Raw genomic sequence first — 14,211 nt, 5'->3', positions numbered from 1 at the left:
CTTTCTGTGCCTTGTATCTTCATCCTTTACCTTGCCGCTGACTTTTTCTGATCAGGATGTAAATATTCTCAAGTCTTCTGTCTTTAAAAAAATAAAATCAAATACCTCCTCCCTTCAAAATGAAGCTTCTGGAGGTTGGAAGTTTTGAAGAGACCACACAACATTGTTTCTGAAATGAAAAAGCAGAATTGTTATTTTTGGTAAACAAAATACAGATATGCTTGTAAAACAGAGTCTCTCTGGAAAAAGCAAACCTTATGTAGTTTAGGAAACCAACTGAAATCTCACTCCTGTCCCCATGGCTTCCTCAAAATGACTCCTCCACGTTGCAGGCCACACCTTGGTGTCTCTATAAGCACTGATACTTAGCCTCTCCTTTCTTCTTAAAAGCTCTTGATAGTCTGAGAGACTTCTGTCTCCTGGTTTTTCTTTATCTCTCTGACCATTCCTCAGTTGACATTAAATTCTTATCATTCTAGCCTTCAAAAAATAGTATTCTTCATATTTCATCCTCAGTTTTATTCCTTTCTCTGTATCCTTCCTGTTAAACTTCTACTCCATGATGCCTTGGAATCTTTATCTCCAGCCCAGAGCCCCCTGCTAGATAGTAGAGTCACATAACTGGCTGCCCACTGGATATCTCCCACCTGGGGATATGATGAGCTTTTCTTCTCATAGACCCTGTCTTGGTACTAACATTTGTCCAGTTGTCCCAGTCTTCCTTGGTTTATCCCTCTCCTCATTTCCACAGGTAATCAGTGACTAAGCTTGATCAGTTCTGCTCCACTAACTCTACTAACTTAGAAGGCTCTCTTCTCTCCAGCTTTACTGCCCGTGCCTCAGTTCTCATCTCTTACTTGAATTACTGCAGAACCCCCCCCCCGCCCCCGCTACTTGATCTCCTAGTCTAGCCTTCTCAAAGTTCACAGTTTTGATCTAACTTGGTAGTCATACCATGCTCCTGTTTTAAATTCTTTGTTTCCCCCCCATTGCTTTCAGGTGGGAAAAGATTCCTTATCACAACTTACAAGGACCTTTGTGAACTGACTTCTACATTTATTTCCAGCCTTATTTGTGGCATTCCTCAGGTCATCCCACACCTTTGCTTGAAACACATTTGACAGCTTGCAGTTCCTCGAATTCGGTGTACTAATAAAGAGCTTCCACCTTCAACATGCTGCTCCTTGTCCTTGGAAATTCCCATTCCTTGCCTGGATAATTCATCTGAAACCTCAGCGGTCGCTTCCTCTGTGGAGACGTCCCTGACCACCCTCCCTACCCTCAGTGTGATTTAAGTGCCCATCCCTTGTGCTCCCTCTTAGACTTATTCAATTCTGCTAGAATCATTTGACTGTAAACTCCTGGAGGTTAGGGATTACTGTGTCTTTATATCTGTATCTCCAGTGCCCCCTGTTTATTGACTTGACAGAGAAGTTCTCGTTCATGTTCTATGAAGGAACTGGAGTTTCACATACACACACATACATGAGTACACACCAAAAAAAATCCTTGAGTTTGGTTGACTCTCTAGATCCAACTACTAATTTATAACAAAAACAGAGGACTGGAGAATATGTTACATGATACCATAGGGATGCGGTCAGCAAAATCTAAGTACAGGAAATACTGTAAGACAAACGGCCACATTTCTGTAACTGCAGTCAAGCAATTGCAATATATGGAGCTTTTTTAGATCCTGATTTTTTTTTTGAAAACTGTAAAAAAAAATCATGAATGAGAAATACGAATAGTGTATATTTGACATTAAGGAATTATTGTTAATTTTTTAGATGTGATAATGGTATTATGTGCTTATTTTTAAAAAACAGTCCTTATGTTTAGAAGTATATTCTGACATATTTACAGATGAAGTGATATAATGTCTAGGATTTGTTTCAAAATAATATGAATGGGAGCATAATCTGGGTGGGGATATAGATGAAATTGGATTGGCCCTAAGCTGATAATTATTGAAACTAGTGACAGGCACACAGTAGTGTGATTATATTTGACTTTTGTTTATATGCTTAGATTTCTATAATAAAACTTTCATTGTGGCAAAACATACACAACATAAAATTCATTTTAACCACTTTTATAGTTTCTAGTTTTTATTTAAATTCCAGTTAGTTAATGGGGCACCTGAGTGGCTCAGCCGGTTAAGCATCTGACTTCGGCTCAGGTCATGATCTCGCCGTTAGTGAGTTCGAGCCCTGTATTGGGCTCTGTGCTGATAGCTCGGAGCCTGGATCCTGCTTTGGATTCTGTGTCTCCCCATCTCTCTGCCCCTCCCCGACTTGCACTCTGTCTCTCTCTCTCAAAAATAAACAAACATTAAAAAAAATAAATAAATAAATAAATTCCAGTTAGTTACCATTTAGTATAATTTTATTTTCAGGATAGAATTTAATGATTTCATCCCGTACATATAACACCCTATTTTAACCTTTTTTTTCTATTTTAACCATTTTTAAGTGTACAGTTCTGTGGCATTAAATGCTTCACATTGTTGTCCCATCATCGTCACCATTCATCTCTAGAACGTTTTCATCTTCCCAAACTGAAACTCTGTACCCATTAAACAATAACTCCTCATTTTCCCCCACCCCTACCCCTTACAATCAGTATATTTTCTGTCTATGAATTTGACTACATACGTCACATAAGTGGAATCATACAATATTTGTTCTTTTGTGTCTGGCTTAATGTCTTAAGTTAACGTAATGTTAACGTAATGTCTTCTAGGTTTCTCCATGTTGTAGCATGTATCAGAATTTTATTCCTTCTTAAAGCTGTATAATGCTCTGTTGTGTGTATATACACGTTTTGTTTATCTTTCCATCTATTGATGGACATTTGGGTTGTTTCCAAAACTTTTTCCAGAAGGTATCTGATAATAACTATTCTCATATATAAGGTATACTGATTATAGTTATCTTGCTGAAGAACTGGCATAAAACTAATTTCTGTAGACATCAGATCCCAAAAGCTTAAGAGTTTTTGAAGACCTACAGTCCACACAACCCAGGAAGCACAAGAGACTGCAGGGGGTGATGTATAAAGTTAAGAATAGGGAAAGGAAGTTACACTTGCAGTTTAGGATTACTCAGAAAAACTCTTGGTCTCATTGGCCTCTACCACCTCCCAGGCAGCTTTTCTACTTCCTGAGTATCCCTACGCAGTTATTTCTAACAGATGTGGCCCTGCCAAATGTATTTTTACCCTAAACTCAGGAACTACCTTTCAGCAATTTTATACCAAAAATAAGTGTCACTTACAAGTAAAAAAAAACAAAACAAAAACAAACAAACAAAAACCTTTTATCTGTTCCTGTAGGAGATAAACCAAATTAGAATGGAAGCCAAACCAGAAAGTGTTTGCATCAAATATTAGTCTGAAATTTATTCTTCTTCTTCTGGTTTTTGGAAAATTATCCTTTAGACATCCTAAGGAGCAATGGGGTTGGGCGGGGGGTGGTGGTGGCGTTGAGATCCAATCTCTGGTTAACCTTGAGATACCCAGAGAAGTTCTAGAATCAATTTGGAATTTTGGATACTCTCCAGAAGGAGCCATACTATTTATTTTGTTCTATTATGTGGCTCAGATTCTAGATTACTTAGACAAACCCAGAACTATCCCTTACCATCTCATTCATGGTTTTCCACATTAGAACAGTCCAGAGTGGATTGTGGCTTCTCTGGTCATGACTGTCCTGAGTTTAAGAAAACCCTTCCTTATCTTTCTTATCTAAACTTATTTCCTGCTGATAGTCTCAGGAGAGGATTGCCTTTTATATCTTATACTGACCATCCAGGATGCATTGGATATTTGTCACATACCCGTTTGTCCTTAGGAGCCCCAGTTTGTTTTGGTTTAGAGGTTTTGTTTTATTTTGGCTTTTTTGTTTAACTTCTTATTTTGAGATAATTGTAGATTCATATACAGATGTAAGAAATAGTGACAGAGATCCCATGTATCTTTTACCCACTTTCCTCCAATGGTAGCATCTTGCCAAACTATATTATCACAACCAGGAATATTGACCTTGATACAGTCAAGATAGAGAACATTTCCATCACCACAAGGAACCCTCCTGTTTCCTTATTATAGCCATACCTACTTCCCTCCTGACCTCACCTTCTCTTTAGCCCACAGCTGCCACCAATCTGTTCTCAGTTTTTATAATTTTCTCATTTCAGACATGTTATGTAAGTGGAATCACACAGTACATAACCTTTTGTGTTTGGCTTTTTTCCCTTAAATAATTCTTTGGAAATCAATCCAGATTGTTGCAGTATCAATAGTTTGTTCCTTTTTATTGTTGTTTAGTATTCGATGATCTAGATGCACCAGTTTAACTGTTCACCTATTGAAGGACATCTGGATTGTTTCCAGATTTTGGCTATTACAAATAAACCTAAGTAGTTAAACATATGTGTACAAGTTTTTATGTGAACATAGGTCTTCATTTCTCTGGGATAAATGCCCAGAAATACAATACCTTGGTCATGTGGTAGTTGCATGTTTAGTTTTACAAGAAACTGTAGCTAGAGTGGCTGTACCATTTTAAATTCCCACCAGCAATATGCGAGTGATTCCGTTTCTCCTTGTCCTCACTCACCAGCATTTGGTGTCATTACTATTTTTTCTTTAGCCATTTTGATAGGTATATAGTGATCCCTCATTGGGTTATAATTTGCATTTCCCTAATGGCTAATAATTTTGGATATCTTTTCATGTGCTCATTTGTCGTCTGTGTGCATTCTTTGGTGAAAGTTCTTTGGGTTTTGTTTTGTTTTGTTAAAAAAAAATTTTTTTTAACATTTTTATTTGTTTTTGAGAGAGAGAGAGAGAGAGAGCGCGCGTGCGCATGGGCAGAAGAGGGGCAGAGAGAGAGGGAGACACAGAATCTGAAGCAGGTTCCAGGCTCTGAGCTGTCAGCACAGAGCCCAACATAGGGCTCAACCCATCAACTGTGAGATTATGACCTGAGCTGAAGTCAGATGCTTAACTGACTGAGCTACCCACGCACCCGTTTTGTTTTGTTTTGTTTTTAAGTAAACTTTACCCCCAATGTGGGGCTCAAACTCACAATACCAAGATCAAGGTCACACGCTCTACCACCTGAGCCAGCCAAGCACTCGAAAAGGTCTTTGTTCATGTTTTATTTGGATTATTTGCTTTTTTTTAACTGTTGAGTTTTGAAAGTTCTTTATATGTTCTAGATATCACTTCTTTGTTGAATATATGGTTTGCAAGTATTTTCTCCCAGTCTGTAACTTGTCTTTTCATCTTTTTTAACAGGACCTTTCACAATGCAAACAGTTTTAATTTTGAAGTCCAATTTATCAATGATTCCTCTTTTTTTTAATTTTTTTAAAAGTTTTTATTTATTTATTTTGAGAGCGAGGAAGGGAGAGAGAAAGCATGAGCAGGGGAGGGGCAGAGAGAGAGAGAGAATCCAAAGCAGGTTCCGTGCTGTCAGCGCAGAGCTCAATGCAGGGCTTGAAGTCACGAACTGTGGAATCACAACTTGAGCCAAAATCAAGAGTCAGATGCTTGACCAACTGAGCTACCCAGGCACCCCCAAAGATTCCTCTTATAGACAATGTCTTAGATGTCAAATCTAAGAACTCTGTGTAGATCTCTGGTCATGAAGATTTTTCTCCTAGGTTTTTTTCCTACAACTGTATAGTTTATGCTTTATATTTAAGTCCATGATCTTCTCTGATTTAATTTTCTGTATAAGGTGTGAGATTTAAATAGAGGTTCATTTTTTACTTATGGATGTCCAATTACTTCAGCACCATTTGTTGAAAAACTTCCCTTTCCTTGGCATATTTATATGGGTCTATTTCTGGCTCATCTATTCTGTTCTATTGATCTATATGCCTATCCCTTTACCAATATCACACAATGTAGATTACTTTAGCTCTGTAATAAGGCTTCAGATGAGGTAGACTTATTTTTCCCACACTTTATTATTTTTTTTTCAAAACTGTTTCAGCTGCTCTTCCTTTGCCTTACCCTGTAAGTTTATAATAATCTTGTCTATATCTACAAAAAAAACTTGCTGGGATTTTGATAGGAATTGCATTTAAAACCCATATATCAATTTGAGGAGAATTGACATCTTTACTGTCTTGAGTGTTCCAATCTATGAACATGGATGGTGTTGTTGAGTTCTTCTATATACTTGCTGATTTTCCGTCTGGGTCTTCTCTCAGTTGTTGAGAGAGGAATATTGAAATCTCAAACTATAATTATGGATTTGTCTGTTTCACTTTTGCATTCTATCAGCTTTTGCTTCACATATTTTGTAGCTCTGTTGTTTGGTGCACACACATTTAGGATTGCTGTGTCTACTTGGTGAATTGATCCTTTTATCACATAATGTCCCTCTGCATATCTGGTAATTTTCTTTGCTCTAAATTTTACTTCATTTAATATTAATGTAGCCACTCTGGCACTCCTTTAATGAATCTTTGCATGATTTAACTTATTCCATCCTTTAACTTTCCACTAGCCTATATTTTTATATTTAAAATGAGTTTCTTTTATGTAGTATATAGTTGGGTTATGTTTTTTAATCCACATTGCCCGCCTCTGTTTTTTAATTGGTGTATTAAAACCCTTTGTATTTCATGTCCTTATTGAAATGTTAGGATTTATGCCTGCCATTTTATTTTTTGTTTTATATCATCTCTATTTTGTTTTCTGTTTCATTTTTCCTGCCTTCCTATTGGCTACTTGAACTTTTTTATAGAATTCTATTTTTATGTATCTGTCCTGGGTTTTTTACTGTGTTTTGTTTTTTAATATATAGTGTGTTTTAGTGTAGATTTTTAATGGCTGCTCTGGGAACTGCATGTATATATGTACACACACACACACACACACACACACACACACAATACCACAGTCTTCTGGTGTCATCATTGTAACAAGTTTTCTGTCTTGCTGGATGGCCTCTTTCCTGGTCCTTGGGCTATAGAAATTGGGCCTTTCTTGGGGTCTTTTTGTACCCATTGGCATTTCTGGGTTGCCAGCTTCTTCACTCTAAGTCTAGGATATATGAGTCAAAAAGAATATACAGGGAACTCACTTACCATGTCATTCTTCATGCCCTCAGGTCCCTAGCCAGTCTGCTTTTTCCTCTGTACCTTTCACAGTCTTCTTTTTTCTAATTTCTGATATTTTTCTTATGTGCAAAATGGGTATAAATTTCATTTTATGGTATTTTTTTTAAGATTTTATTTTTAAGCAATCTCCACACCCAGCATGGGACTTGAACTCACAACCCTGAGATCAGGAGTTGCACATACCACGGACTGAGCTAGCCAGGTGCCCCTATGATGTATTTTATATTTTAGATGTGTTTGAAAACATTTTGATTTTTGGAAACATCAAACTTTCAAAGTCTTTATACGTTTGTTTTGTAGAATGTCTGGGCTTTTTAGTAGTACTTTAGAGATAGGGAAAAGTAGATCTACTTCCATCTTCCAAGAAGTGGAAATCCCCCCCAGTTTTATTTTTGATCTAACATAGAATTAAGGTAAATTTTCTTTTTCTTTACTATTCTGAGTATACCTGTGACTCTGACCCAGCCCACTGGATCTAGCCTTGGAATTTACTGCAGAGGAAGTCTGCTCATGGCTAGACTGTCATAGAGTTTCAGGCCAGTGCCTTTATTCTGTAAACTCATCTTTCTTTCCTGTATCTTTCTTTTATTCTCTTTTGTTAGCATCATTTCAGAGAGCTGCTGCTACTACAGACCTCTAAGCCACAAGATGGTGCCCCAGAGCAGTTCAAGCTAATCCCTTTCTGTTCTTCCCTGGGCCCCTCTTTTTAACTTAATATTAGTAAACTCAAGGCCATTTATCTAAACCAGGGTATAGTAGTAAACTAAAAATATAAAGTGATAATCCAATGGAAATTCATATGGAAAATTTTAAAACTAATTGTCATTCTTCTTAATGAATCCAGTTGCCGTTTTATAATTGAACTCACCGAAAATAATCTGTAATCTCAGCATAGTTTTAAGAAAGGAATGTTATGGGTGCCTGGGTGGCTCAGTTGGTTAAGTGCCCAACTCTTGATTTCAGCTCAGGTCATGATCTCACAGTTTGTGAGATCAAGCCCCGAATTGGGCTCCACATTGAGCATGGGCCTTCTTGGGATTCTCTCGCTCCCTCTCTCTGTCTCCCCCCTGCTTGTTCACATGCTCGCTCTCTCTCTCTCTCTCTCTCTCTCTCTCAAAATAAATAAATAAACATTAAAATAAATAAATGAAGGGATGTTATAAATGCATTCTAAAGGAGATGCACCTCTCAGTATCTTTTGAGGTGTTTGAATCAATGAACCAAACTTTCTTATAGTGTAGATGTTTGCTTTTGATTACTAGCCTTTTAAAATTATGGCTTATAAGATTATATAAAAATGCATGAAATAAAACCACTGGTAAATACATATTAACAATCTTTGGGTGGGGAACAGAAATTGACAGGTCTTTGAGTGGAAAAAAGAATTTCAGTGAAAGGTATCAGTCTCCGCAGAATCATGACATGGAAAAGTTGGCTGAAAAGATGCAATCTATTCCAGCCATATACAAACTTACAAGAAAAAAAAAAGTAGAACACTTTGTTCACTTTATTCAAGTGACAACTTATGCAGAATACCTATGTATAAATGTACCAAAGCTGAGCTTGTTTTGGTTGAAACAGGGTCGGGAGTATAGGAACTAAACCCCATCCTCATTGAACCTCTCTGTCTCTATCCCAGTGGACTCTGCGGAACACACTTTAAAAACAATTCATTTTGGGGGCGCCTGGGTGGCTCAGTCGGTTAAGCGTCCGACTTTGGCTCTGGTCATGATCTCACCGTTTGTGAGTTCGGGGCCCTGCGTCGGGCTCTGTGCTGACAGCTCCGAGACTGGAGCCTGCTTTGGATTCTGTGTCTCCTCTCTCTGCCCCTCCCCCACTTGTACTCTGTCTCTCTCTGTCTTTCAAAAATAATTAAATGTAAAACAACAACAACAACAACAACAACAACCTATTTTGTCTATGCTTAGGAAACCTCCCCCCCCCCCGACCAGACCCAATGTAATGTAGCCCGACCAGTAGGCTACAGTTGTAACAAAGAAACATTTGCTTCAGGCTTACAAAGATGCAGAATTGTTTTAAGGAATGTTTTCTCACCCCTTACCAGAAAAGAGTGTTTCACCATTGAGACTACCAGGTAGAAGAATCACTCCACTTACTTGACATTCTTCTCCTGGCCCTTTTGGGGACTGGCTTTGTGTTTTTTAGCTCTTGCATGTGGTCTCTCAACTAGCCAAGCAGAATCTGCAGCTGCTGGTCTTGGGCCGAAAGCACATGCTAACACAGCACTCCAGGTGGAGAAAGGATGAGATGAAAGAGGTGCAGAAGCAAGCCAGCTGCTTCTTTGCTGACAACATGTAAGTACTGAAGGCACTAGGTGAATTACACTAGGCTTCCATCATCTGCTTGTTAGTTACCTATTCTTGCCATTTTTAAAGTGCATGTGTCTGAATGTATATATGTAGTATATTCAGCCTCATTCTAAAAGAAGATTTGAAGCAGCTTACGAAAATATACTTTCTACAGCGGGATACATTTAAATGGATGATAAAATAAGGATAAAGGAGAAATAGGAGGGAGATAAAGTCAGAAGTGGGATGAGTACACAGAATGCATGCCATAAGGTCCTACACAGATCATTTAACCAATATTGTATAAATATGAGCACGCTCTGTGTTCTTGGAAAACAGCAGTCGTTCATTGAGTGCCTGCCTTCTTGGGATGTAAATAGGTAAACAAATAAAAAGGTCATGTAATTCCAGGCAGTGATCAATGGCTAGGAAGACAATAAAGCAGAGTAAATAGATTAAAAAGGATTAGGTAGGGGGTAGGTCAGAGGGTAGTAGATGGGGTGGTCAGGAATAGCCTTTTGGAGGGGGCAAAACCAGAGGGAAGAAGTCATTTGAGAAAACGGGGGAGGGTGGATGGAAGAATATATGAAGCAGAGGGAACAGCCACTGTTCAAAAAGCCCTGAAGCAGGAATGTGTTTGACATGTTTGAAGAAAGCAAACAAACTATTGTAGATGAGCTGTAGCAGCAAGAAGGAAAAGCAGGAGGTTCTGGACTCAGAAGGAAAGGACCATAGTACAGAAGACCTGTGGACTCGGATAGGCAAGCGAGGAGCCTGGAATTTATTCTAAATATAAAGGGAATGTTGCTGTGAACCACAGCTTCTCAGGAATCCAAAGAAACATGGAAAACACGGTGAGTGACAAAATGGTACAGTGTCCATAAAGAAGAAAGCAGAGGAGGGGCACAGATCCTCAACAGGACATGTAAACTTTTAACATACACCTAGTTTTACATCCAATTTATGCTGACAAAAGTTTATTTTTAACTTTGCCTGGATCATGTGTGTACCTCAGTCCTGGGTATAGGTTTCATTATGTTGAATGTGGTAGCTTCAAGATTTGTCAGTATTCCCCAAATCATTTATTCCTAAAAAGGTAAAATGACTCTCTGTGCATGGAACAGGGAGCTAACCCCTTGTTCAGATCCCAAACCAATCCCTTTTTCCTTAGCTAAGTCCTTTTATGTATTCACGGGAAGGGTTGCTTCTTTGTCTCTGTGAGTAGAAGGCAATAATAATACTCTTCACACTCACTTTAGGCAGAATGGGATAGACAAGAGGAGCACAGGCTTGGGAATTAGTCTACCCAGATTCATATCAGCCCTGCCACCTCCTATCTGGGAAGATGTTTCCCTCTGTGTCTTCATATATAACCCCCATGGGGTTTCTGTGAAGATTAAGTGAGGTAATATTTGTAAATAATCCATGGAAAACTGTAGCAGGGCACCAAGTACTTGGAAAGCATATATGTAAGTGCCATCATCATCACTTTTATTTTTCTTAGGTGGAGGAACTGGATAAATGCAGTGTTACAACCAAGAAGCCTGTTGGAAATTGGTCTCATGCTTGGTTTGGGGCTTGTGTTTATTGTGTCTGTTAAAGTTCCAAACCCAGTTGTAAAGATTGATTCAGTGACCTCCTGTGGCTTTGGATTTGAATATTTAAGTTTTTAACATTAATTCTATTTTCCACTAATGTACCAAAGAAGCCTTTTCAAACAGATACTATACTATAAGAGAATAGTATAGTGAATCTCCATGGAAGTGTCACCCAGCTCCAGCAATTACTATCATTTTTCTGATATTGTTGCATATAACCCCCTACATTTTTTCTATTTTTCTTTCCGCTCTCTTTTTTCCTGGAGATTTTTAAGGCAGATAGATTCTAGTCATTTATCATTTCATTTGAAATAGTTGAGTATAAAATAAACTATAAATGGTCCTACTTTGGGTCATTTGGATCAAGGCATAAGACATACCACATGCTATAGTCCAAATCTCCTGAGCAAGGCAACTACTTGGCTGTTTTTATAGCACACATACTACAGTGGTAAGTGCTCAAGTGGAGGGTCTGTTAGAAACTCTGAGTCACTGGTTCATCTCATAGCAGGAGATGCCGTTGAGTGCTGATCTGGGTGACTACCCAGAAGCTTCTTTGAGATACCACTATTAGCTTTGAGGGCAGCCCATTATTTTTGGTAGCTTGCAAGGAAGTGTCATCCTGCCTTATTAATATTTTGAATATTCCTCAAATTTAAATGAGGAAAGGTGAGAAGGGGGGTGGCGTGGGTGTGCCCTGTGGTGGATAAGGCAATAGGAACAACACCTTGGGCACACAGAGAACCAGGGTTCTCTGTGAATGTGAAGAGAAAGTCATTGTTAGAATTCTTCATTTTAGTGGGAGAGCCCACTACAGTGGACCAAGTTGAGCATTTGCATTCCCTTCCATTTAGCTTTCCAACCTGTGTTCTAGAGAATGCTGTCTACTAGCAAAGGACATGATGCAGGTAGTTTGTAAGCATCACTGAGATCATGTCAGTTAAGAATGCAGAGCACCTCTGAGGAAAGTAGATAGAGTAAGAAGTAAAAAGCGTGGTGAAGAATGCCATCCTCTGCCTCCTTGGGGCTGTGCTTAATTGTATTCTTTCTTATGCCTGGCTTAGCTCGGCAGACGACCCATTCCTTCTGTATGCCACGCTGCACTCGGGGAACCACTGCAAGTTTATCACAAAAGATCTGATGCGGGACCACAAGGCCTGTCTACATGATGCCAAGACCCAGCGCCTCTTCTTTAAGTGGCAGCAGGGCCATCAGCTAGCAATCATTAATAGGCTTCCAGGATCAAAAATAACCTTTCAGGTATGTTATTTGTTCTCTACATAATGCCAACAGGGTCAAGTACAGTATATAGTCACGGTATATAGATAGATAGTAAGAATGTGGCATAGTCAAAGAATGTTGCACTTAGTTGAAGGTGCTGAATGCTTTATTTTTCTCAGCTGTAGTTTGGTATTTGGGATTAGCCAGTTCCTGGACACAGAAAGTCTGCCAGAGCAAAAGTTTCCATAGACCAGCCTCACATCACATTAATTGACATATCAAAAACATCTGAGATGTCATCAATTGTGACTTCAGTTATGCCACCGATTATAACTCCTCATACATGTTTTTTATTTTCCTGAAAATTCCTTATCCCTTATGGTTCGTCATATTTCTGCTAAGTAACTCTTTTTCCTGTTAGTTCACTTCTGCGGCATGGTCTCAGTTGAGTTCTCCTTTGGTTCTAGTTTAGATCCCTGCAAATATGAGATCTCTTATCTCTTGTGTGAAAGCAAAGGGAAAAAATCCAAAGGCAAGCTATTATAGAAAAATACACTAGCCAATGGTATATGTGGTCCAATGGTCAAAAAATATACAAAACAACAGCTCTATAGGAAAAATCAAGACTGGGGGAAACTATTCAGGACAACTGACTTGGTTTCCTCAACAACAACAGAATGACAAGAAAAACAGAGATGGAAAGTAAAGCTCTAATTAAAATTAACAGATAATTCAGTCACGATGTAATAACCTAATTTCAACTCCTAATCGAAGAAATCGACTGTAAAATATATGTACACATATTTAATAATTGGGGAAATGTAAATAGTAGATATCTGATGATAAGGAATTATTAACTCTTAAGTGTAATAATAGTATTGATCTTATATTTACAAAATAGATCCTTAAAGGTACATACTGAGGGGCGCCTGGATGGCTCAGTCAGTTGAGCTTCCAACTCTTAATTTCGGCTCAGGTCATGATCCCAGAGTCCTGGGGTCGAGCCCCACCTCGGGCTGCACACTGAGCATGGAGCCTGCTTCAGATTCTTTCTCCCTCTGCCCCTCTCTCCCACTTTCTCTCTCTCTCACAAATAAAAATAAAGGTACATACTAAATATTATAGAAGAAGGGATATGATAGCTGAGATTTGCTTCACAATAATCTTGGGGGGTGGTATGGATGAAATAAAATTATCCATGAGTTGATAATGGCTGAAGCTGGGTGGTGCATACATGGGAGTTCATTATACTATTTCTCTATTTTGTATATATGAAAATTTTCTTTCAGTCCAAATATAGACTCTGCTGTAGAGAGTCTTTAACCTTAAAGATAAACTCTCCCCCAAAAAAGAAACCCCTAATGCTAGGGTTCATCTTCACAGAGCTAGCTGCTCTTTGAAAATCCATTGTTAAGTAAGACAGAGAATACTCCTGAAGCAAACTGAGAAGTTGTCAGAAAAGAAAGGGAAATGGCCAGGTAAACCCTCTGTGTTGTTCTCAATGTTTGGCTCCCTTTTTAATTCAACAGCATATCCCCAGTTATGACACAGTGGTGCAAACAACTGGAGACTCATGGCACATACCATATGATGAAGACTTGTTGGAAAGATATTCCTATGAAGTGCCAACCAAATGGCTGTGCCTTCACCGAAAGACATAAAGACTATACCCCATGCAGAACTTGTGTTTGGGTGCCCTTCTGGTTGGCATCAGAGCTCTTCAGTCAGTGCTCACTTAGAGCATTGCTCCTGTGTGATCCACTTTGTCCTGTTCAGTCCAGGTGTCAACAAATTGAGGGGTTTTTTTAAATTAAATAAAATATAATATCTTTTCATAAGCAGTTGTATTTGTATTTTTTTTTTTTTACCAGCCATTTGTTTTTGGAGAATTTATCCATAGTTGGGGAAGTCAGGGCAGAGTGAAGTCTACGTTTCTCCTGT

The 14,211-nt window shown here is 38.6% G+C and overlaps 1 protein-coding gene across 4 annotated transcripts in view; it reads left to right on the top strand.

Annotated features, from left to right (window-relative positions):
* Positions 1-14,108, top strand: part of PRORP (protein only RNase P catalytic subunit) — a 137,812-nt gene extending 123,704 nt beyond the window's left edge. For 3 of the 4 annotated variants that reach the window (XM_025919519.2, XM_086709928.1, XM_086709927.1), the window contains 3 exons: positions 9,309-9,457; positions 12,114-12,309; positions 13,800-14,108. In XM_025919519.2, coding sequence (XP_025775304.1) covers positions 9,309-9,457; positions 12,114-12,309; positions 13,800-13,931 — 477 coding nt within the window. In that variant the 3' untranslated portion in view covers positions 13,932-14,108. Of the gene's footprint in view, positions 1-9,308; positions 9,458-12,113; positions 12,310-13,799 lie in introns of those variants that run through there. The other variant, XR_015252426.1, reaches the window with a different exon arrangement.
* The last annotated feature ends 103 nt before the right edge of the window (positions 14,109-14,211 follow it).

This window comes from Puma concolor, chromosome B3 (genome assembly GCF_028749965.1).
Source record: "Puma concolor isolate L17-30 chromosome B3, mPumCon1.1.hap2, whole genome shotgun sequence".
NCBI lineage: Eukaryota > Metazoa > Chordata > Mammalia > Carnivora > Felidae > Puma > Puma concolor.
The sequence above is the reverse complement of the archived record's forward strand: the minus strand, read 5'-3'. Positions and strand labels throughout refer to the sequence as shown.